This window comes from Danio rerio, chromosome 9, assembly GCF_052040795.2.
Source record: "Danio rerio strain M-AB ecotype USA chromosome 9, GRCz13ab, whole genome shotgun sequence".
NCBI classification, from domain to species: domain Eukaryota; kingdom Metazoa; phylum Chordata; class Actinopteri; order Cypriniformes; family Danionidae; genus Danio; species Danio rerio.
Genome location: NC_141029.1, coordinates 3,594,545 through 3,618,155, shown reverse-complemented (window position 1 = coordinate 3,618,155; position 23,611 = coordinate 3,594,545). Strand labels below are relative to the sequence as shown.

At 37.2% G+C, this 23,611-nt stretch overlaps 1 protein-coding gene across 1 annotated transcript; it reads left to right on the top strand.

The window, feature by feature from the left end:
* Window positions 1-18,152: 18,152 nt before the first annotated feature.
* On the top strand, window positions 18,153-21,622 carry dlx2a (distal-less homeobox 2a). Its single transcript, NM_131311.2, is given in 3 exon segments — window positions 18,153-18,635; window positions 19,187-19,371; window positions 20,592-21,622. Coding segments are annotated over 3 exon segments (825 nt in total). The 5' UTR covers window positions 18,153-18,310; the 3' UTR covers window positions 20,907-21,622.
* The last annotated feature ends 1,989 nt before the right edge of the window (window positions 21,623-23,611 follow it).

Below are 23,611 nucleotides of genomic sequence, written 5' to 3'. Positions count from 1 at the left end.
AGCAGTAAAACGCATCTCTCACTTCAGGATACTTGAGTCCAACGAGAAGCAGTTATAAAAGTGTGTGCAGGCATTCGAGTGTGCTGTTAGCAAGACATGCGCTGAATACAGTCCGAATAATTATCACATGTGATCATCGTGGGCTTCTTTTCTGCCGCTGTTCACAGAATTCCATGCATGCTCTGAGTCTGATGCGAAGGCATGTGTTAAAGCAGAGTTTATTAGGGGTTAAGCTCTATCAACCGCATGTGTGGAATATTATAGATAACCACTGAGAAATATTTAGACCTGCCCTCCATGTTTAAATAAAAAAAGCAGAAAGTTCACAGTTTATAGTTGCTGTCTTTGTGTACTTAAATAATAAATAAATAAATAAATAAATAAATAAATAAATAAATAAATAAATAAATAAATACCAATAATTGCACAATGAAAAAATCCTGGGTTGTCATAACTCAACTGTTGGGTCAAAACTTGGGGTTAATTGTTTCAATTCAATTTAACAGGCTCATTCTGAAAACGTAGCCCTGTATACGTTTCTGGAGATTTCTAATTATGTAGCCAGAAGTACGTATGGCTGCATTTCGTTTTTATAACGAACAATATGGGGCGGTATAACGCCCTTCCTTTTCTCACTTACAGCTGGCCGCTTACCTCCATACGGATGGCTTTACCGCTGTTACGAGTTTGTCCAATTAGCTCACCATGTACATCGGTGGACTTGAGACACAAAGAGGGGTTGACCATGACAACGGGGTTCAAGTCCGGTGAAGAACGGTTCCAGAAAGCAGAAAAAACAAGACAGAAGCCAAAAAACAACATTTACATGAGAACAACACAATTTGAGATCTCAAAATGAGTACACAGCGGCCTCTGGTGGATTCGCGAAAACAAAAACTGCAAAAAAAACGTAGCTCCTGGGATGTATTTTGCTCTCTTCAGAGAGGTATATAGAGGTACAAACTCAGAATAAGCCTGGGTTGAACGATTTTGTTCTCTTTAACTCGTAGGAATTGAATTTCTTCTTTATTTGCAAATGTTTTATGCAAGATTTTAGCTTTGCGCACAAATATAATTCACATCTTTCAGTGTAAACATAGCAAGTGGATTGAACTTCCACACTGCAGATTCATTGCAGCTATTTTAGCTAGCATGAAGACAACATGACTATCTAAATGCTACCAAAATGCTGCTTAGTTGAACGTACCAGTGAGTACATTTTAAGTTTGACATCAAATGTTTTAGCCTTTAACTCAATGTTACTTTAATCGCAAATGTTTTATGTGGAGTTTGCATGTTCTCCCTGTGTTGGCATGGGTTTCCTCCAGGTGCACGGTTTCCCTCACAGTCCAAACACATGCACTATAGATGAATATGACTAAGTTTTTTTTTTTACTTTTATCTTTTTTATTTATTTATTTTTTTTAGAAAACAATGTTTTGTTAACGTTAAACAGATAAATAAGTAATTTTCTTTTGTATGACACCATATATTAACCAAACATACTTCCTCTATCTTACTGTGCTGCATACTTCTAAAGCCTGATTTATACTTCTGCGTCAGGTGACCGGCGTAACCCATGGCGCAGGCAACGCGCGTGGCTATGCATTTATACTTCTGCGCGCTGTCTCTGTCGGTCTGCATTAACACTTCTGAAACGCTAGTTGGCAGTGAGGTGTAAATGTTCCTCTGTGTCGAGTTTCTTCACTACTTTTTTGCATTTCCTGAACACTTCCGGGATGTACAAGTGGCTCAAATTCGCTCATTTTGAGGCAGCAACCGGCGGACGTGCAACAACTTTAACTATGAGGTAAACACAAAACAAAACTTTCCATCCGGAGCTCCTTCACGGGACTCCACACTTGTAAACAATCGCTCGCGCCATTCGCGCGGCTCTCGGTCCCGCCCAGACTCGTCAGCACTACCAAGCCGACCAATCACAGAGCTTACGCTACGCGTCGTTGCGACGTGTAGTTACATTTTTTGAGAGGTGCACGTCAGTGACGGCGATGGCCACGGCGAAGGGCTATGCGTCAGCGCCGTAGCATACGCCGACGTTTGACGCAGAAGTATAAATCAGCCTTAAGAGGGAACTGCTGACAAAATGAAAATAGCAGAATAAGAATAAATATAGTGCGAGGGTCCTTGCTCCAGACTTCTGTCTAACAAGAAGTCTAGATATGTCACAAGGAGCTGGATGCTTGAAGTTGTGAAACATACTGAAAGATGCACATAGAAGTTCAGTTCTGGTATGCAGATAAGGGTTGCAGAAAGAGGAAGTATGTTTGGGTGCAACAGCCAAAGGACTGCAGAATGACTGGTGAGTGACATTACACCTAACCTCCACCTGTTAATATAGGTTGTGTATATATGCTGGAGTCAGGGAATTGTAAGTTAGTCGCGAACCTCTTGAATGTAATTCTTGCATTGCATTAGAGTAACGTAACTCAGAGGTCTGTCCTCAAATTACTCATTTGTATCTAATAAATTACTAATATTTCTGACATTGAAGAAAACTCTCTCCTGACCTTTTTAATTGAACAAGCAAGGAATTGGCTAGATAATCCAACAGTATGTATGGATGTTTCCCAGAACTTTGTTGCAGCTGGAAGGGCATCCACTGCATAAAACATATGCTGGATAAGTAGGTGGTTCATTCCGCTGTGGTGACCCCTGATAAATAATGGGACTAAGTCGAAGGAAAATGAATGAATGAATGTTTGATATGAACTTCCAGTTTTCCACATACTTTTATTTCGCATCTTTGGATGGAAACATATCCAATCATCACCATCAATCAACCTTACCCGGCTTTCTCTCCTCAGCTGTCAACTTTAACAGTTGTGTCAATGTGAGGTGTAAACAGAAGCCAAACTGCATCCTGTGCAAACACTAGATTAATTGACTCTCTTTAGATTTCTTCAGCGGTGACGGGGAGAACAAACATTAACTAGCTGTGTACTTTCTAATTGGTCCCGCTCCACACACGGGCAGCATGTTTGAGTAACCTGCTGGAATTTAACCGCAGGGTTTAACGTGTAGGACTGGTTACCAAGGAGATGAATAGCTGTGCGAGGTCTGGTGCTCTCTGCAGGACACATGAATATGCAATTTAGAAATAATAAACTGAATTAAATTTAAACATGTGTCAGTGTTAGGAGTGTGTATGACAGAAAATGAAGGAACTTTGTACTTTTGTTAATCTGTCAACATGATATTTGACTAAAAATTATCATTAATCTGAGCATATCTGGAACTGACTAAAGTCTTGTCGCCTATCCAAGTTTTAGGAACAACAAATAATAACTGGACTTCTAGTTGATCATTTGGTATCAGAAGTGGCTTATATATAAGGCAAATGCCTCTAGATTACCCTTATTGGACCAAAGTAAAACATGATCCTGCCTTATTTTTTAATTATTTAATTAGGACAGTAAAGGTCTGACTTTGCTTAGACTAAAGTCTTGTCACTGAACAGAAATAATGTCCAGTATAGAATATAAAGTCATGCTGCAGTGGAGACAGAATGAATATTGTGTCTGACTCCATCATGAGCTTGGAGGACTGCATCCATACATCTCTGACATGACTCAAATCACTGATTAATAAAGTCATCTGGAATGAAGAAGAAAGCATTCTTGCAGGACTCCCAGAGTTCATGAAGATCCTTCGGATTCATCTTCAATGCCTCCTCCTCCATCTTACCCCAGACATGCTCAATAATGTTCACATCTGGAGACTGGGCTTGCCAATCCTGGAGCAGCTTGACCTTATTTGCTTTCAGGAGCTTTGATGTGGAGGCTGAATTATGAGGAGCGCTATCCTGCTGGAGAATTTGCACTCTCCTGTGGTTTGTAATGTAATGGGCAGCACAAATGTCTTGGTACCTCAGGCTGTTGATGTTGCCATCCACTCTGCAGATCTACCGTCATACTGAATGTAACCCCAAACCATGATTTTTCCTTCACCAAACTTGACTGATGTCTGTGAGAATCTTGGGTCCATGCTGGTGCCAGTAGGTCTTCTACAGTATTTGTGATGATTGGGATGCAGATCAACAGATGATTCATGGGAAAATCTACCTTCTGCCACTTTCCCAAATGATCAACTAGAAGTCGAGTTAAAATTTGGTGCTCTTAAAATTTATATTTTTATAAAGTTAATATTTTTGTTGCTCTCCAGAAATTTATAACTTTTTGATTTAGTGGCTAATTCGTTTAAATTCGAACGATCTAATTCATACTATTTAGTATGATTTGCTCATCCCCCAATGACGGTTGGGGTTTAGGGCTGGGTTTAGGTGCCACGCCTCCTTTTTAAAATCATACATTTTTGTACGACTGAACTCGTACAAATTTTTACGAATCAGCCACTAAACTGACAAAACGTAAAATACTTACGTTTCCTTGTGAGATCAGGCTGATATATTCTGACGAGTTATCCACACCTGTGAAGTAGTTGATTTGCTGTGCATCTTTCATGTGTGTTCATTTAGGAGTGCTAAACCTGTGCTAGAACTACTCATGATTTGTACATTACAGGAAACATAATTTATTGCTCTGCCCTGTGGATCCATTAGCATAAACCAGCACTGGATTTCTCTATGCAGTCTCGCACCTCCCCCATTTCAATCAATCCAAGGATATTTAGGTTTCCTGCAACAATGATAGGCAGAAATTGAGAAATCCACATTATTTCGAGTATACAGAGTATGCTAGGATTGCTGTAAGGTTATCCCTCAGACAGATTAGACAGACTAACCACAATAGCTTGTAGAGTCTCTTTGTGGGTTTGTTTCCTTGTTCTTTATGTGCTGTCTGTGACTGATGATGACTGTAAGAGTGGTGTTCACCTTTGACCCCTCACTGCAGTACAGCCTACACACTTGTTGAGTCCCTAGTGAACGATTCATTGCTAATGAATAATGGTAATGATTTTAATGTTTATTAAGGATTAGAGATTTGTGTGGTCCAAAGCAGCGCAGGTTCAGCCTTTTAAACCTGTTTTTAAATGCCTGTTGTTTTCAATACCATCAACGGTGCTTGAGCAATGGAGAACAGCTATGCATAAATAAGGTATGTAATCTATCATTTTCCCAGAGATGGGTTGCGGCTGGAAGGGCATCCGCTGTGTAAAGACTTGCTGGATAAGTTGGCGGTTCATTCCGCTGTGGTGACCCTGGATTAATAAAGGAACTAAGCCGAAAACAAAATGAATGAATCTTTTATCGTGCTATTTACGTTGCTCAACACAAATAAGCACACCCAAAATTAAAAATGAATATTTTTATCCATTTCTCAGTGAATATAGGTCATATATTTTATATATTTCATATAAAATAGATTTATTAAAACAATATATATAACAGAACATCTTTAGAAACTGAAAGACAATACATTTAAATGCATGCAAAATATTGAGGAAAAAATAAAAACTACAAAATTGTATATATTTTTAATTTCTCTGGAATTTTGCTGTTTTTATATTTTAAATTTTTTTCCCTAACATATAAATTTGAGTGTTTTAATTTCGGACCATTCTCATAAGTTCTTTTGTTAGATGAGCTCCAGATTTGGCTTCAGTACTGACTAAGCTAATGTATAATATACAATAAATAAAGAAGATAAAGAATAAATACATTCAGGGGGAAATTTAGACCCCTATTATTCACAGTTTTTCACCATAATGTCACCAATATATGTATTTCTTTACAGTAAAAAAAATTTCTTGCAAATGTACTTACAAGGTCAACTTTAAACGAAGAAGAGGATTTTCTGATATGGACTGTACATGGTATTTTTCTTACCATTCATTCATTTTCTTTTCAGCTTAGACCCTTTATTATTCTGGGATCGCCACAGCGGAATGAACTGTCAACTTTCCTTACCATAATAATAATAATAAATTATATATATATATATATATATATATATATATATATATATATATATATATATGTGTGTGTGTGTGTAGAGAGAGAGAGAGAGAGAGAGAGAGAGAGAGAGAGTCTCAAAAAATCCTTCTGTTAGAGGAACTACTTTCTTCCACCATTCATTCACATCTGCAGCTGACTTCATAACAGCAGAAACCGTTGCTACTTCACTAACGTCACTTTAAATGCTAGTATTTGAATGATTATCTAGCGTAATGTCTGAAGTGATAAAAAACAGGTGATTTTGCCGACATTTTAAGATTAAAAGGCTGAACAGCATGAAATGCCATCAGACTACAGACATTTATTCCTCTGTTATAATCGGGTGAGCACAATAATTAACCTAGAAAAAAGCCAAAGCAAAAGCAAAGCAAAGCAAACACTAGCAGATTACTGTGGTATAATTGTACAGCAGAGATCGAGTTAGAATGACTCTTACCTGATTTATAATGATTTGATTAGCTGTTGTTTAAAATTTGCATTGAGTTTTCCTTCTCTAGGGATTTTCTATGAGGTCTCTGTTTCCATCATGTGGCAAACCGACAACTGTCTTTGCTCTGCTCACTATGGCAGGCTGTAACGAGGAGACTGACACGGAGGGATCCATTATGCAGTATTTATTAATCAAGCTCTCACTCAAACACACAATTTGCACCAACGTGCAAATACACATCAACAACTGTAATAAAGGTTTCAAGGCTGGCGGTAAATAGACACAGAGGGGTTTACCAGGCATGGGTTAAAGGCAGGCTGCGAGAATCAGAGTTCGTATATCAGGCTTGGGTCGTGGGCAGGCAGAAGGCGAAGCAGAGTCAGAAACAGGCTGGAGTTGTACACGAAAGATCAGGCAGAAAATAACGCTCAGTAATGCTGGCCGGGGCTAAACAAGACTTCGCACTGACTGAATGTTTGTGTGCGGCTTATAAAGGGTACGTGGGTCATTAACTAGATTCAGGACAGGTGTGTGCACAATCAGCGTAAGTGGATGATGTAATGCTAGAAGTCCGGAGATGGCAGCCTCTGCTGGCCAGCGAGGGGAGTGACTGGGACCGAGTCGGTGACACAGGCTAAAGGATGCCGACACGTATTAAAATTTTAAACAAGCACTATCCTTATAAATACATTACATAGTTGCAGTCTAAACAACTACATTCTTGTCTAAAAAAAGCCTCAAAAGTACATGATGTTGTCCAACAGCAGCAATATTTGTAAAACTGTAGTGAGTTTTGTTGATCTGCTGTCACCTAAAATAAAAGCAGTTTTTAATTTTTTCAAAACCATTTCAGGTCAAAATGATTAGCCCCCTTAAGCTTTTTTGTTTGTTTTTAACTGCAGAAGAAACAACTGTTATACAATGACTTGCCTAATTACCCTAACTTTACCCTAATTAACCTAGTTAAGCCTTTAACCTAGTTAATCCTGAATATTATCTTGAACAATATCTAGTTAAATATTATGTGCTTTCATCATGGCAAAAATAAAATAAATCTATTCGCTATTAGTATCTCTGGATCTGTTTTTAGAAGCCAGCACACCTTTTAGTCTGCCAGAGAGTAATGTACTGAATGCACCGTGTGTTTTTCAGCGTGTGAATAGAGAACGAGGTCACTTTTCTTTATTGTTGTGGCTACAATGCATGAAATCGCAAATGGCGGAGTCCAGTCTCATCCTTATCTGCCTCTTCTGTCTAGTCGACTCCCAAAAGACACATCAGAGTCTGAGGAAGACAGAAAGCACTTGAACGGGTGGCGCTCCTAGACTAATGTGGTAAATAATGCATGAGCTTTTTATGATTGCTAAAACATTCATGATCAAGTCACTCCATCTGCAGGATTTACAGACATGAGAATGAAAGCAGCCGTGACCACAACCGAGTCAAAGTGATCATCAGTCAAATTCAAGTAAAATTCTTGCTGGCTAATTTTTATTTGGTTGAATTAAAGGTAACACTTTATTTTGGTGGCCCAATTGAGTATTAGTAGACTGTCTGATTAAGTTATTTCTTTAACCCAATGGTTGAGTTAAACATATTTGGTGCTTTGTTGGGTTATTTTGAACCTTTATTAGGTTATTTAATAATAACTCAACCAGTTGGGTTAAATATTTAATGCTTTGTTGGGTTATTTTTAACATTTATTTGGTTATTTATTTTATAACTCAACCAGTTGGGTTACTATCAGCAGTCAACTAATTAAACTGACACAGAACAGCTGTATTAATATGTGTCCATAATGTTGGTTTTGCGTGGTAAAGTTTATTTAAGCTCTAACATAATAATATTGTTGTTATTTTTTAATCAAATTACCTCTCGTGTCATGTTTTTTCTATTTGTTTCACCAGCACTCTTATATTGATGATACAAACGCGCTCTTCATAGCCGATAAAGCGCTTTCTCTACCTCCCATGTTCATCTCTACAGTTTATTGGGGGAGAAAATTATACACATATTTGTGATATTTGGCTGTCATTCTCGCCTTTAGGACTCAGTGGAGGCATTCATTAATTTACACAGCCATAATTGGAAAATAATAGTAGTACTTCAATAGTGTTACCAGAATAGAAAAAAATAACATTTAATCAAAATAACCCAATGCAGCGGACGAGGCAGTGGCGCAGTAGGTAGTGCTGTCGCCTCGCAGCAAGAAGGTCGCTGGGTCGCTGGTTTGAGCCTCGGCTTAGTTGGCGTTTCTGTGTGGAGTTTGCATGCTCTCCCTGCCTTCGCGTGGGTTTCCTGCGGGTGCTCTGGTTTCCCCCACAGTCCAAAGACATGCGGTACAGGTGAATTGGGTAGGCTAAATTGTCCGTAGTGTATAAGTGTGTGGATGTATCCCAGAGATGGGTTGCGGCTGGAAGGGCATCCCCTGTGTAAAAACTTGCTGGATAAGTTGGAGGTTCATTCTGCTGTGGCGACCCTAGATTAATAAAATGACTAAACCGACAAGAAAATGAATGAATGAACCCAATGCAGCAATGGGTTTTTGATTTTCTGCATGCTCTTCGGATGGAAAAGATTCGGTTTGGAATAAAACAAAAGCCAGAACAGTTCCAGAAAGCCTGGAGCCCCTTTCTAAATTTTTTAAGGAGACACCTATATCTTAATTGCCATTCTATCTTTATTTTCTTTGTAATATTTATTTTTCTTTGTTTTTATTTGTTTATTCTTTGATTTGTGTTATCTTATGTTTGTATATCTTTGTGTATAAATTTGGTATTTTATCTTTATTTATATTTATTTAGTGTATAATTATGTTTTCTCAGTGGTTAGCACTGTCGCATCACAGCAAGAAGGTCGCTGGTTAGAGTCCCGGCTGGATCAGTCGGCATTTCTGTGTGGAGTTTGCATGTTCTCCCCGTGTTGGCATGGGTTTCCCTCATGTGCTCTGGTTTCTCCCACAGTCCAAACACATGCGCTATAGGGGAATTGAATAAACTAAAGTGGCCATAGTGTGTGTGTGTGTGTGTGTGTGTGAATGAGAGTGTAGGGATGTTTCACAGTGCTGGTTTATAGCTGGAAGGGCATCCGCTGTGTAAAACATATGCTGGATAAGTTAGCGGTTCATTCTGCTGTGTCAACCCTAGATTAATAAAAAGACTAAGCCGAAAATGAATGAATGAATGGTTATCCCCCAATGATGGTTGGGTGTAGGGGTTTGGTTTGGTGCCACCCAAATTTTATAAATTGTACATTTTCAACATTACGACTGAACCAAATTCGTATGAATTAGCCTCTGAACTGACAAAGTGTAAAATAGTGATGTTTCCTTGTGAGATCCAGCTGGCACAGAAGTGAAGAGTGCAAAGCTGAATTTCTGATGATGACATCATAACTCAAACCATTAAACTGCGCTAACTCGAGCGTAAATCAGCGCACAGCTCCAGAGCGCTGGCATCAGCCACTGCGCCACCTGCTCGCTGTCTCATCTTGTTATTTGCGTCTGATTGAATGGTGAGTGTGTGTGTGTGTGTGTGTGGCCTTCACTGCTACCACAGATCTTTCTACATCACACATTGTGGTTTTGTTTGCAGATTGGTACGCGACTGCATTTGCTCACTTGCGATAGAAATAATATGAGACTGGAGTTTAAGTTCTTTTCATAAAGTAAACTCTGAGTTTCGCACTTTCTGAAACACTCAAACACACAAAGAACATTTAAAAAAAGACAACTTTTTTGGTTCAATCCAATCTTTAAAAACAATTAACTTAACAAATTAAATGGATTTGTGTTTGGACGACATCAAGCATGTTTTTACCTTTATTCATTCAATTTCTCATGGCTTGGTCCCTTTTTTCACCAGGGGTCTCCACAGTGGAATGAACCACCAACTTATCCAGGATACACAGCGGATGCCCTTCCAGCTGCAATCCATCACTGGGAAACATCCATACACAGTCATTAACACACATACACTATACGGACAATTTAGCTTATTCAATTCACCTGTACCGCATGTCTTTGGACTGTGGAGGAAACCAGAGCACCCGGAGGAAACCCATGCCAACATGGGGAGAACATGCAAACTCCACACAGAAATGGCTAGAAAATGCCCTATACACCTTTCTGGAGAACGCGAATTATGTAGCCAGACGTAGTTATGGCTGAATTTCATCTTTAAAAATGCTACAGGGCGGTGGGATGCTGTTCCTTTTTGCGCTTACCAGCGGACTGCTTACCTCCATATGGACGGCTTTCCCACTGACACCAGTTTGTTCAGTGGCTGGCCATGTACATCAGCGGACTTGAGATGCGGAGAGAAGTTGACCACAATGACGGGATTCGAGTCAGGTGAAGAATGGTTGCAGAAAGCAGGAAAGACTAAAACAGAAGGCAAAAAAATAAAACAAACAAGTAAACAATAGGGTGAGAATGTGGTAAAACCTGAAAACGTGGTAAAATCAGACGAGAGCTTTTCTTTTCCTGGATTGCTTTTTATAACTATAGGGTTTAGAGAAGAGGGACTCAGCGAACATGGAGACAACATGCAAACTCCACACAGAAATGCCAACTGACACAGCCAAGACTCGAACCAGTGACCTTCTTGCTGTGAGGTGACAGCGCTAACCACTGCGCCACCGTATATATTATATTATATTATATTATATTATATTATATTACATTATATCATATTATATTATTTATATTATATTATATTAATTATATTATATTTTTATTATATTATTTTATATGATATTACATTATATGATATTATATGATATTATATTATATGATATGATATTATATTATATTATATTATATTATATTATTTTATATTACATTATAATATATTATATTATATTATATTATATTATATTATTTTATATGATATGATATTATTTTATATTATATTATATTATATTATATTATATTATATTATATTATATTATATTATACATCTTCTTTTGTGTTCAACAGGAGAAATAAATTCTGCTTTGAACAAGAAAAGGGTGAGTAAATGGCATCCTTTTCATTTCAAGAGTTCACACTTACCTGATGATTGATTATAAAGCTTCTTTGGCATGCTGTCCCGGGAGAGAGCCCTGAGCTCATAAGATCCTCGGGCCCGGGGCTTCCTCCCGTTTGCAAGGCGAGAGGGGAGTTTGAGCTCAGGTAGATCTGGAGAACTCCCCTGCTGTAGTAGCTAATGAACAGATAGTGATTGCTCTTAAGAGATAACTACTTACTAGGAGCATGTCTATGGTGACGATTTGGATTAGTCAATAAACTTAAGTTGCAAGTTTTTGGACAGTGGGGGGAACCCGGGGGAAACCCTAGTGATGTGATGTTGTGCACCGAGGCTTTGAAGCATGTATCAAAACATGATACATCTCGCAGTGAAGCAGTGAATCAGAGCTTGATTCTTTTTGCCACCATCACGTGATCAGTGACGTCCGAAGCTTCATTTTCTCCTATACCCACGTGACTGCTTCGAATTTTGATTCAAAGGTTTAAACACCCTCATGGGTTAGTAAAGTGTATAGCGAGAAATTAGGTGTCGATTACATACATTTCTACTGTTTCAAAGCACCGCACCGGTCCCGCACACCAGTAATTAAACTAAAACACAATAGTAATATAGTAAAAAGGTTTTGAACCATACTAAAGTGTATTAGCGTATTTTTTGCAACTATCTCTAAGAAGGTTACTGCATTTTGTAGTGTAGAGTATAACGGAGGCCAGTTGTGAGTGCAGCCCAAAAGCGTCACTTCCATAGCCTCCTTAGCGCATTCGCATCCCATGCAGGAATCGCTGGTTCCATCCCTGCTTGGAACTAGTGGGAGGGTGAAGGACTAGTTGGAATATGATAAATGTAAATACTTTTGAATACCTTGGATTTTACTCATCATCAGTGGTGTAATGTAACATATCTTATGTGTAATAAACTACAGTAAATGAGTGATTTGTTTATATTACTATTGTTGTATTACTACATGGTCAGTTGTAAACATTTGACATTTTTGCAACACAGTGCTATTCTACACTTAACCAGAAGAGGTCCTCATTGAGCTCTGATTTAGAAATCTTCGAGTAACAAACCTTTTCTGATCCAACTGAGGCGAGCGCTTTACTGGTTCAAAACACTTCATTTCACCATCACTAGGAAACCCCCGTGAGCACGGGGAGAATGTTTAAACACCACACAGAAATTTCAGCCGGCTTGGTAAGGACGAGAAACAGGGACATTCTAGCTGCAAGGTAAGTGTGCTAACCCCTGGGCCTCTATGCTGCCCTGTCAAGGAAAGGGGAGGACCAGGGGTGGAGGGGGGGATTCTTCAAGATGAAGATGGCTAAGGTATGATACTCTTGTTATTTATAGTGATTTAGGAATCATCTGATTGGTGGATCATGCATTAGCTATTAGCTAATGCGGGACCAGCTGCTATCAATCATAAGTACGTGCTTCTCTGGAAATTAGTTTATAACTAAACGTCACTTAATTAAGAAATATTAAAGAAATATAATCTTAAAACATATGTGTAATTTACCGTTGTATTTCAGCGTGACCGATACATTCTTGAGACAATAAAACTTGACATGGTGGCTCAATGAACTTCACACATTTATGTGAAAATGAAATTAATTTTTATCATTCTGCAATCATCGCCTCATGCTCAGCAAATCACTCATAACAAGTGTCATCCATAAAAATGTCTACCAAATTAAATGTAAGGGCCATGCATAATTCATTTGTGATAGTAATTTAGTTAAAAAGGTTAAAACATGATGAAAATTTATATTTAAATATAATAAGAATTCATTTTGATTGTATTATCTAAAATGCCTAATTTAATAATTAATACAATTTAAAAAACCTTTACTTTGATATTTTGGCTTCCGACAGTAATACGTCATGAGGTCATTAGTTCATACGTTTGCAGTTATGGATTTTGGAAGCAACACAGTTTTTTGACCGAGCTGATCGAGTCTGTAACTTTGTATTTTTGTTTGGATTTCTTCAGTAAACCTTTCTTAAAGGTAGATTCGGTCTTACTCGCGTTTTTGCAAATACTGGTTGTTGGAATAGAAGCTTCAAACGGTGGTACATAAGGATTTGCACGAATTGTGTGCCACCAAATGTGAAACCAATGTTTTTTTCACTCATCGTACAATGTTTTAAGGTATAGCCAATCTAAATAGGCATACATTAAACTCAATAAATAAACATGTACTCACACTCAAATGGTTCTAAACGTGCATGAATTTCTTTCGTCCATTGAACACAAAACAAGATATTCTCAAGAATGTTGGAAAAAAGCAGCCATTGACATCTATAAAGTATTATAGATGTAATTGACTGTTATTCCCTGCAACTTTCAGTATATCTTCATTTGTGTTTAACAGAATTAAGTCAAAAAGGTTAAGAAGTAAAAGGTGAGTAAATGTTGACAGAATTTTAATTTTAGGGGTGAACTATCCCTTTAAATATCCTAAATATAAGCACACTTTACATAAAATATCAATCACAGCCGAGCTTGCCATCAAACCTGCTTTTTGTTGCACATTGTTATATGTTAATGGATATGACTGATAGCCAGCAGCTGTGATTTTGATAGCGGCTGCTTTCTGTTATTTAATGAGGCACAACTAGTCTTGTCACGCCATCTGTCGGCGAGCTTAAGGAACCGCAGAGTTCGAGTGGCTTTCACATAGAAAATGAATGAATGAATATTACTTTTCCTAGATATAATTATTTATTATGTTTTATATCATATATAACATCATATATATTATAATCAGGGCTTGATATTAACTTTTTTGATCACCAGCCACTGTGGCTAGTAGATTTCCAACATTACTAGCCACTCGCCATTTTTACTAGCCACACTTTTCTTGTTGGGAAATGGGAAATATATTTTATATGCATAAATTTGACTTTGACATGCTAAAATGACTGGATTTAGATGTTGTGTTATGTCCACATGCCTCATTGATTTAACTTCTTGTGTGTATTGTGTATTAGCAAATGGGTTGTGTCGCAATGCAATCAGTTTTTATATCACATGACTTTTCAAGGCTCAAATTTAAGGATTTGCCAAATGTATCTCTGACCACACAAAATAAGTATTTCTAAGCTACAAATTCTTAATGTCTCACAACAAGGAAAATAAAGCATTATAGGTGCACTTTTTAATTCAACCAGATTTTTCTTTTAAAAATATTACATTTAAAAAATAATTATTGTCATGTCTCTAAAATATGCACAGTTATGTGTCCTGCAAAAGTCCCAGATCAGCAGTTAACTAAAGTAATCTCCCATTAAAGCAATGTTATCGTAAAAAATGATGATGATCCAGTAACGAGCTTCACCGTGTTTCCAGCACTGAGGAGCGCACAATAGCCTGAGGAGCTGGAAGCTGCACTTCAGGGACATTCACCAATCAAGCGGTGCCCTCTGTGCTCTTTCCTTCCTGATGCGATAGTTGATAGAAAGGCTGCACAACACATGCGGTGCGGGAGGAAAGAGGAGAGAAAGATGAAGACTTTGACATCTTAACGACCACTGCTAACTCGAATACATTTATTATTGCAAATAGATGCATTTATTCAGGCTATACTTGTGGTTTTTCAAGTAACCTTTGCTGGTTCGAGCCCAGGTCAGTTGGCGTCTGGAGTGTTCGCGTTGGTTTCCTCCGGGTGCTTCGGTTTCCCCCACAATTCAAATGCACGCGCTAAATGGTGACCTGGAAGAACTAAATTGGTGTATGAGTGTGTATGTGAGACTGTATGGGTGTTTCCCAGTACTTGGTTGCAGCTGGAAGGACATCCGCTGTGTAAAACATAGATAAGTTGGCGGTTCATTTTGCTGTGGCGACTCCTGATGAATAAGGAACTGAATGGAAGGATCTAGCGGGTTCACTAGTGGTGGATAAACTGCGTTCATTGAGACACATTGATACTTTAACTGTTGTCCATGAGTTGACATTTATCCGTGGCTTCACCACATGATTACATTAAAATTCTCATCACTTCACAAAAACAAGCAATTGAAATACATTCAATATCGTCGCGTAAATCACATTAAAACGCATCCCAGCATAATTTTTTGTATTTAATATACAGTACGTCTTATAGACGTCTAAACATAGTCGTCAAGGGCAAACTTGGGCTGTCCGTAAAATCTAACAGACATCTAAGAATAGGCCAAAATAGACTAGTCTTTAAATAAACAAAACGAACGACTACACATATAAAGTCTGTCTAGTCTGCTTATTTGAAGACTGGAAGTCCAGGTTTAGACTTGTTTTTAGCCAAGCTTTCTATGTTTAGATGTCTATTAGACGTCTTGTTAACACAATTGTTTGCTGGGATTTAACGTTATTCATTGCGCAAGACGCGTCCAAACGACATATGCTCGTCCGTCAGACGTCTGTTTAGTTTATCAGTATTTAAAATTGTAATAGCTGGCACAAAGGACATTTGCTACACATTTTTTCAATGTTTCTTTCAATGTATTTATTTATTTCAATGCATGAGCTGTCCACTGTCTACTCTCAATTAAAGTCGGAGATGTTTACTGAAATCATAGAATATTTATCAAAATAAAGATTTATTTATTTATTTATTTATTTATTTATTTATTTATTTCAGTGCAAGAGTTTTCCACTGTGTACTCTCAATTTAAGTCGGAGATATTTACTGAAACCATAGAATATTTGTCAAAATAAAGATTATTTATTTATTTGTTTGTTTGTTTGTTTATATATATATTTATTTATTTGATGTTAACTAAAATCATTATCAAAATAAAGATTTATTTATTTATTTATTTATTTATTTGTTTGTTTGTTTATTTCAGTGCATGAGCAGTCCATTGTGTACTCTCAATTAAAGTCGGAGATATTTACTGAAATCATAGAATATTTATCAAAATAAAGATTTTTTAATTTTTTTATTTGTTTGTTTTATGTAGTTATGTATTCATTTATTTATTTATTTCAGTGCTCGTGCTGTCCATTGTGTCTTAAATTAAAGTCGGAGATGTTTACTGAAATCATAGAATATTTATCAAAATACAGATTTATTTATTTGTTTGTTTTATTATTTATTTATTTATATATATATTTATTTCAGTGCATGAGCAGTCCATTTTGTACTCTGAAATAAAGTCGGGGATATTTACTGAAATCATAGAATATTTATCAAAATAAAGATTTATTTGTTTGTTTGTTTGCTTGCTTGCTTGTTTTATTTATTTATTTATTTATTTATTTATTTATTTATTTCAGTGCATAAGCTGTCCATTGCGTACTCTCAATTAAAGTCGGAGATATTTACTGAAATCATAGAATAATATTATTGAAATCAAGATTTATTTATTTTCGCCGACAGGTGTCGCAATAGGTCAAAGTGCCACACACAGCCTATCATAACTAGTTTTTCCTCAGTGTTAAGAAACAAGTCTGCAAAAATAAAATAAAACGAGTCTAATTACTGAGTTTAAATCACTTTTCTATTTAAGGAAGAAACATGTGAACTTGATGTATATAATTTTAACACTGACTATAGTAATTTAGTATTCTTTGCTCGTTAAATGTTCTTCAAACGCAGTCAACTGTGATGCCTTGTTGATTAAAATGTTTGTTTATAAATCCGCTTAAGTTGGTAGACTGATTTACATATTTCAATTGTTTCCGAATATAGATGAGTGACCCTGGACCACAAAAATATACATAATTAACTGTATTGTTTTTTAATTAAGATCATCTGAATAAAGTGGTTAGCACTGTGGCCTCACTAGCAGGTCGCTCCATGATTTGAGTCCTGGCTGGGTCAGTTGTCATTTCTGTGTGGAGTTTGCATGTTCTCCCCGTGTTTGCGTGGGTTTCCTCCGGGTGCTCCGGTTTCCCCCACAGTCCAAACACATGCGCTATAGGTGAATTGAATAAGCTAAATTGGCTGTTGTTTATGTGTGTGAATAAGTATGCATGGATGTTTACCAGTACTGGGTTGCAGCTGGAAGGGTATTCGCTGTGTAAAACATATGCTGGATAAGTTGGCAGTTCATTCCGCTGTGGTGACCCCTGATGAATAAAAGGAGTAAGCCAAAGGGAAATGAATTAATGAATGAACGAGTAGACTTTCTATTCGTGTGTTTTGTTAGAATCGAACAATATTTGGAAGAGATATGACCATGAGAAAATCTGTAATCTGAGTTATCAAAAAATCTGAATATTTAAACAAATTAGCAATGCATATTACTAATAAGAAATGATGTTTGGATATTTTACAGTATTAAATATACAGAATATCTATATAAAACATGATCTTTACTTAATATTCTGATGATTTTTGGCATAAAAGACCATCAAATACAAGTGCAACATTATGCAGCAAGTGCAAAAAGACCAGTTTTGTCATACAACATTTTTATTACAGTGTATATATTTTAATAGAAAGGGTTGATTTAAAGCAAAATGTATACCAACGCACACCGCAATAATGTAACATTTATATAAATATATAATAATCAAAGTATAATTAATAGACTGTTGAATTCATGATTGACCACGCTAGATTCGCATTAAAATGTTTGTCAATATTTTTTAAACAAGGTCACTGCGAAGTGTGTTTTCATTTAGCACGAAGCGTTGCAGTTTACCATCGCCACACATTTCATGAACATGCATATGCGAGCTGTATCCCGCATTCATTGGCTGCCTCGCGCGCACAAGTTCATCCTCCCCCATGACGCGCGATAAATGTCCGTCCTCCCGCATCTCTGCTGACAGACAATCACAGTTCTGCTTTGCGTCGCGGTTGTTTTCTTCCAAAGTGGAATAGTGCAACAGAACTCAGAAAGCCTACTTAGTTTTGCGCCTTTGAAGATTTTTTTATGGCTTCACTCTGTCGTTGGACTTGCTTTTAAGTGTGCTTTTGCGGTATGAAAAACATGACTGGAGTTTTTGACAGCCTCAGTACAGATATGCATTCGAACCAGATTACCTCCAGCAGTTACCACAGTCTGCACAAGTCCCAGGAATCGCCGACTCTTCCGGTCTCCACCGCTACCGACAGCAGCTACTACAATAATAATAACCAGCAGTGCGCTGGCTCTCCGTACGGCCAGATCAGCTCTTACCAGTACCAGAACAACAGCATGAACAGCGTCCAGTACAACACCAAATCATACGAGCTGGGCTTCGGAAACGCTTTCGGCCCCTACGGCACCTACGGCTCCTGCTCCTCACCAACTCCTGCAGATGCTGGTAATGATCTCTGTGGTTGATATTAACCAATATGAGTAATTATCGCTGTAATTAATTTAAAATCGCAAAGTTACTGTGTATTAACACAACTTATTGAGGTAAAGTTGGTTTTATATTTGCACATTCGTTCGGTGATGCCACCTATACTGTTTACTATGGTACTTCGGTCTTAACACGTAATTATGACTTCAAAACAACATTAGCACAATTTATTTGACTGTAATCATGATTGTACTTTTATAGTCATTGGTTCCTAATATGATTTAAAATTTGCAAACAATAATATTCTGAAATTATAGGCTCTTATTAATAAACTCCGATTGTGTGAATAGAAAACCAACTTTACCGCAAAACACAACTTGTAGTGTTTATTACAAAACATAAATCATTGCGTTTCTATATGCACTTTTCTATAGTATACTCTATTATGTGTGTATAATATAGGAAATCAAAATATTGTTTATTGCATCACATAGAGGTTTCATTATACATATAAAATGTTTCCATTAGAGTTCAATTCATTTACCACATTTGTTTGTTGTCTCTCCCAGAAAAGGAAGAAAGCGAACCTGAAATCCGAATGGTCAATGGAAAGCCAAAGAAAGTCCGAAAACCTCGTACTATTTACTCGAGTTTCCAGCTGGCGGCCCTGCAGAGGAGGTTTCAGAAGACTCAGTATCTGGCCTTGCCGGAGAGAGCTGAGCTGGCCGCATCTCTGGGCCTCACGCAAACACAGGTACAAAAGCTTGATATACATCAAATATCGGCCATCATATAGTTTAATTATGAATTTATTTCTAAAGTGTTAATTGGTAATAATAATATCAACCTGTGATTATATTATATTACGAACTATTAAACCATTAATCCTAAAGCCTACTTCTTATTCATACTGGTTTTAGTTGTAACATTATTATAAACACTGTGCGTTGGTATGGCTACATTTTGTTTAAAATCCACCCTATTAAATATTGCACTTTAAAAATAAATTAGCAGTTAGTTCTGACAGCATGTTTAGGTCATTGTAAACTAAGTCAATCATGTTCTAACTTAATTTGATAAGTTTTGCAAGCTGTTCTTAAATCAGTTTATCATTTTTGGATTTTTTGGATTCATAATTTGATTCAGCTTAAAAATAAGGCAACCAGGATTTTTTTTACAGTGTGGTTACACTTTATAATAAGATTGAATTAGTTAATGCATTTACTAACATGAACAAACAATGAACAATGCATTTATTAGCATTTGTTCATTCTTGTTAACGTTAGTTATTGAAAATAGGTTCTATGTGTTAGTTGCAGCCCTTAGTCCGTATTAGTAAATTAGTAGTTCGTGTTACTAAATATCTAATGAAACATTAATTTAAAGTGTCAGCAATATTTATACACACACTCAAATGCTGGGTTGTCATTTCCCAAAGTTGCTCAAATATGGACAAAGTTAGTGGTTGGGTTAAAAGCGTCATTTAATTATTATTTGATTGGAAAATTAATGAATTAATGACAACCCAGCGTTTTTAAGTGTTTAAATATTTTAACTTATGGTCGGGGTTTATGTATAACAAATTGTTAGCCAGCCCACATAGTCAATCTTTTTGTAAATGTTTTGTAAAACATGCTTATATAGCCTAATTTTTATTTAGGCCTCTATATATATATATATATATATATATATATATATATATATATATATATATATATATATATATATATATATATATATATATATATATATATATATAATCAAATTCCAGAATAGTCGTTCTAAGTTGAAGAGGTTGTGGAAGAGTGGAGAAGTCCCAACATTTCTTTGTAGTGTAGGCTATGAATATTTTAACGCATGGGGTTGATTTGTTGCATATAGCAAATTGTGAACCCACAAGGTCATTATTTTGGTGAATGTTATTTGCTTACATGTTGCTCTAGAACAATTTTATTCATTTCTATATATCTTTAGGTTAAAATCTGGTTCCAGAATCGTCGTTCAAAGTTCAAGAAGTTGTGGAAAAGTGGAGAGATCCCACCCGAGCAGCATGTGGCCTCCGGTGAGTCTCCACCTCACCCCTCACCTCCTCTCGCCGCGGCCTGGGACTTCGCGCACAGCCAGAGAATGAACACTGTAAACTCGGGTTTGTCGCAGAGCAGCCCTCCTAACTCAACCACCCCTTCCTTTCTGACAAACTACCCCTGGTATTCATCCACGAACTCTGCGGCCCACCTTCAGCCACCACTTCATCACAATACAACTGTTAGCGCCGGGACCATATTTTGACTCGGCCGACTTGCGGAATTCAGTTTGTGAACTGAACTTAAATGACTTTTAGGCCTGTTTGGCAGTCTTGAGTGGTGAGACCTCGATCTGCACCGATGCCACGTTGATCATTGCCAGTGCGATTTGGGCGTGACACTGTTACTTTTCATGCAATGTCGCGTCAGCAAGCAGACACTACAGAATCAAACATATACAATTATTTTTGTATTTATTTATTTTGTTCTATGAGTGGTACGTCTATGGATTAAAGTGAACTACAATTATCCAAAGCCTAGAGAACTCATGTGGACATTATTGGAGTAAATATTTGCAGCAGGGTGAATCAGAGCACATGTAGCACAACCTGAAGCTGTTTGGTGCCTTCTTGAAAATAACCTGACTTGTCGGTTTCCATGTGTTTCATGCGCCTGTCTTTACTTTCAGATTTGTTTTTGTTCATTTTATATTTAGTAGCCTATACGCAAGGTAAGTTGGAAATTTGGTGTCCGTCTTTGTATGTGTCCCATCGCGTCTATTTAATAATGTTGTTATTCGTATAGGATATCATAAGAGTTTCACTGTTTAAACACTAATGAAAATCACACGCAAGCTACTGATTGTCCTAAAGTCATGTATATTTTTTTCTGGAGTTCTTTGTTTTATTTATTTTGAAGCCGAATGAACATCTCTGCCACTATAATGATTCAGACTTATTTAAATAAAATGTTTCATGTGAATGCACTGTTTGTGTGTAAATTCATTGGGGATTTCTAATGTAGTTTTTCTCTTTTAGTTCACTGTTGGTATGGGATTTTGTTTTTCGTGGTTCAATCCACGCCTCCCTTTTTTTTTTTTTTTTTTTTGCTTCGGCGCCAGTTGAGTCTCTAGTCTTTAATAAGTCTGGCTGGAGACGCGAAGGAGCGTCTTGTAAATGTTTCACACAAAACCCACAAACTCACCTTTTGTTGTCTAACGTGACAGGTGTGTGTCTGCAGCTAACTCTGTAATAAGTAGGTCAAGAAGAGAGTTTAACTTTTTCTCGAGTTCTAAAATTAGCAGAAGCTTTGTTATTAAAAAGAGGGGAAAACAGCACGCATTTGTATTTTTGAAGACGTAAAACTGACAAAAACTCGAGGAGTCCGACAGCAGAGAGACGCGCTACAGAGCCTCGGGCTGGGAATGAGCGCGCAAACACGCCCCGGCATGAAGGCGTTCGGCTGGCTTCAGACTCTCTGGAGTCAGAGATCTGCGCTCCAGACTTTTTATGAAGTCAGCGCAGCCAAAAACCAGGCTCACAAATGCCTCGAGCTAAACAACATGGAAACATTTCTCACAACTTCCACCGCCCGTCCGCCCCATGCACAATACAAGGCCTTTGTAATAGGGGCCCGGCTGCTGTGTAGCCTACATTAATTTTCCACGCCATATAACAACGCGAAACTTGTTTATTTGCTCAGAGGCTTAGTGAAAATAAAATGCCGAACACACCAATGGGAATTTGAGCAATGCAACTCACACTTTTAATGCAATGATTCATTCATATTTATTTCATCACTTCAATAAACAAAGGTTTCATTTCTGAAATAAAAATGTAATGTGTTATTAATTAATTAAATATTTTAACGTTAAATTAAAACTATTCAATGAAGCGTAAACTCGTAAAATCCGGTTCAAACATAAAATTGTTGTTTTAAATGTGATTGCAGCAAAACCATGAACGCATTTATAGGCCTCTTTGTAGGCCTATTGTTGATTATATGTGACCAGTGTCACAGCTAGTTTGCTAAGCAAATTAAAATATATATGTTTGAGCCACACGTGGCTTATTTATTGCTCGGTTTGAAATATTATGCGTGGTTGATTTTAGTTACACGAATATTATATTTTTATTTGAGTGTTCGAGGGCTATAAAGCAGATGTAATAAGGATGTATCCTGTCAGTGATTGCCACATTACAAGATGTTATGGTGTCGCCCCGGGCAAAGAACTGCGCCGGCATTTAAATGTGCCCCGCAGAGATCCACAAGATCCAGACTTTATCCATTCAGCAGAATAAACACGACAGCAAAAGGCAATGTCATGTTTAACCAATAGTGGTCGGGTTTCTTTAGCCTGTCTTTAAAGGCCCGAGACACATCTCAAAAATGTCCCCTGAGACAAGAAGATCCAACTCGATCAAGAATAATTAAATACCACATCGGTTGTAGCGCACCAGCCGTCTGCAAACCAGATCATGTAACCCATATTCTAAACAAGAAACAAGCCAGACGCTTAAACACATGCACCAAATATATATATATTTTTATTATTGTTATTTTAATGTATTTTTGTTGCCTCTTTCTGTCAGCATGTGTTTTTGCTGTCTCATATAATCTATATGTGGTGAAAAATGGCCGTAATCCGTGTTAACATTGATTGGATCTTTCAACTCTGGTGCATGGCTCGACATGGACAAGTGTCACACCTTGCAAATGCAAACGAATGTTAAAGTGTATTGAAGCTGTCTGCAAGCACATGCTCCGCATGCCTTTCTCTCTGAAAGATTAGCAATGATGTGGTTTTAGACACTTCCGGAATCCTGTAGACAACTTGAAAAATGCCATACCCCATCCCTAATTTATACTCTGATCTGTAATTTTATCCACAATTGCTCCAGTTGAGCATTCTGGCTCCCCGATCTGAAAGCCTGCAATTACTATATAATTCTTCGCAATTTTAGATGTCCT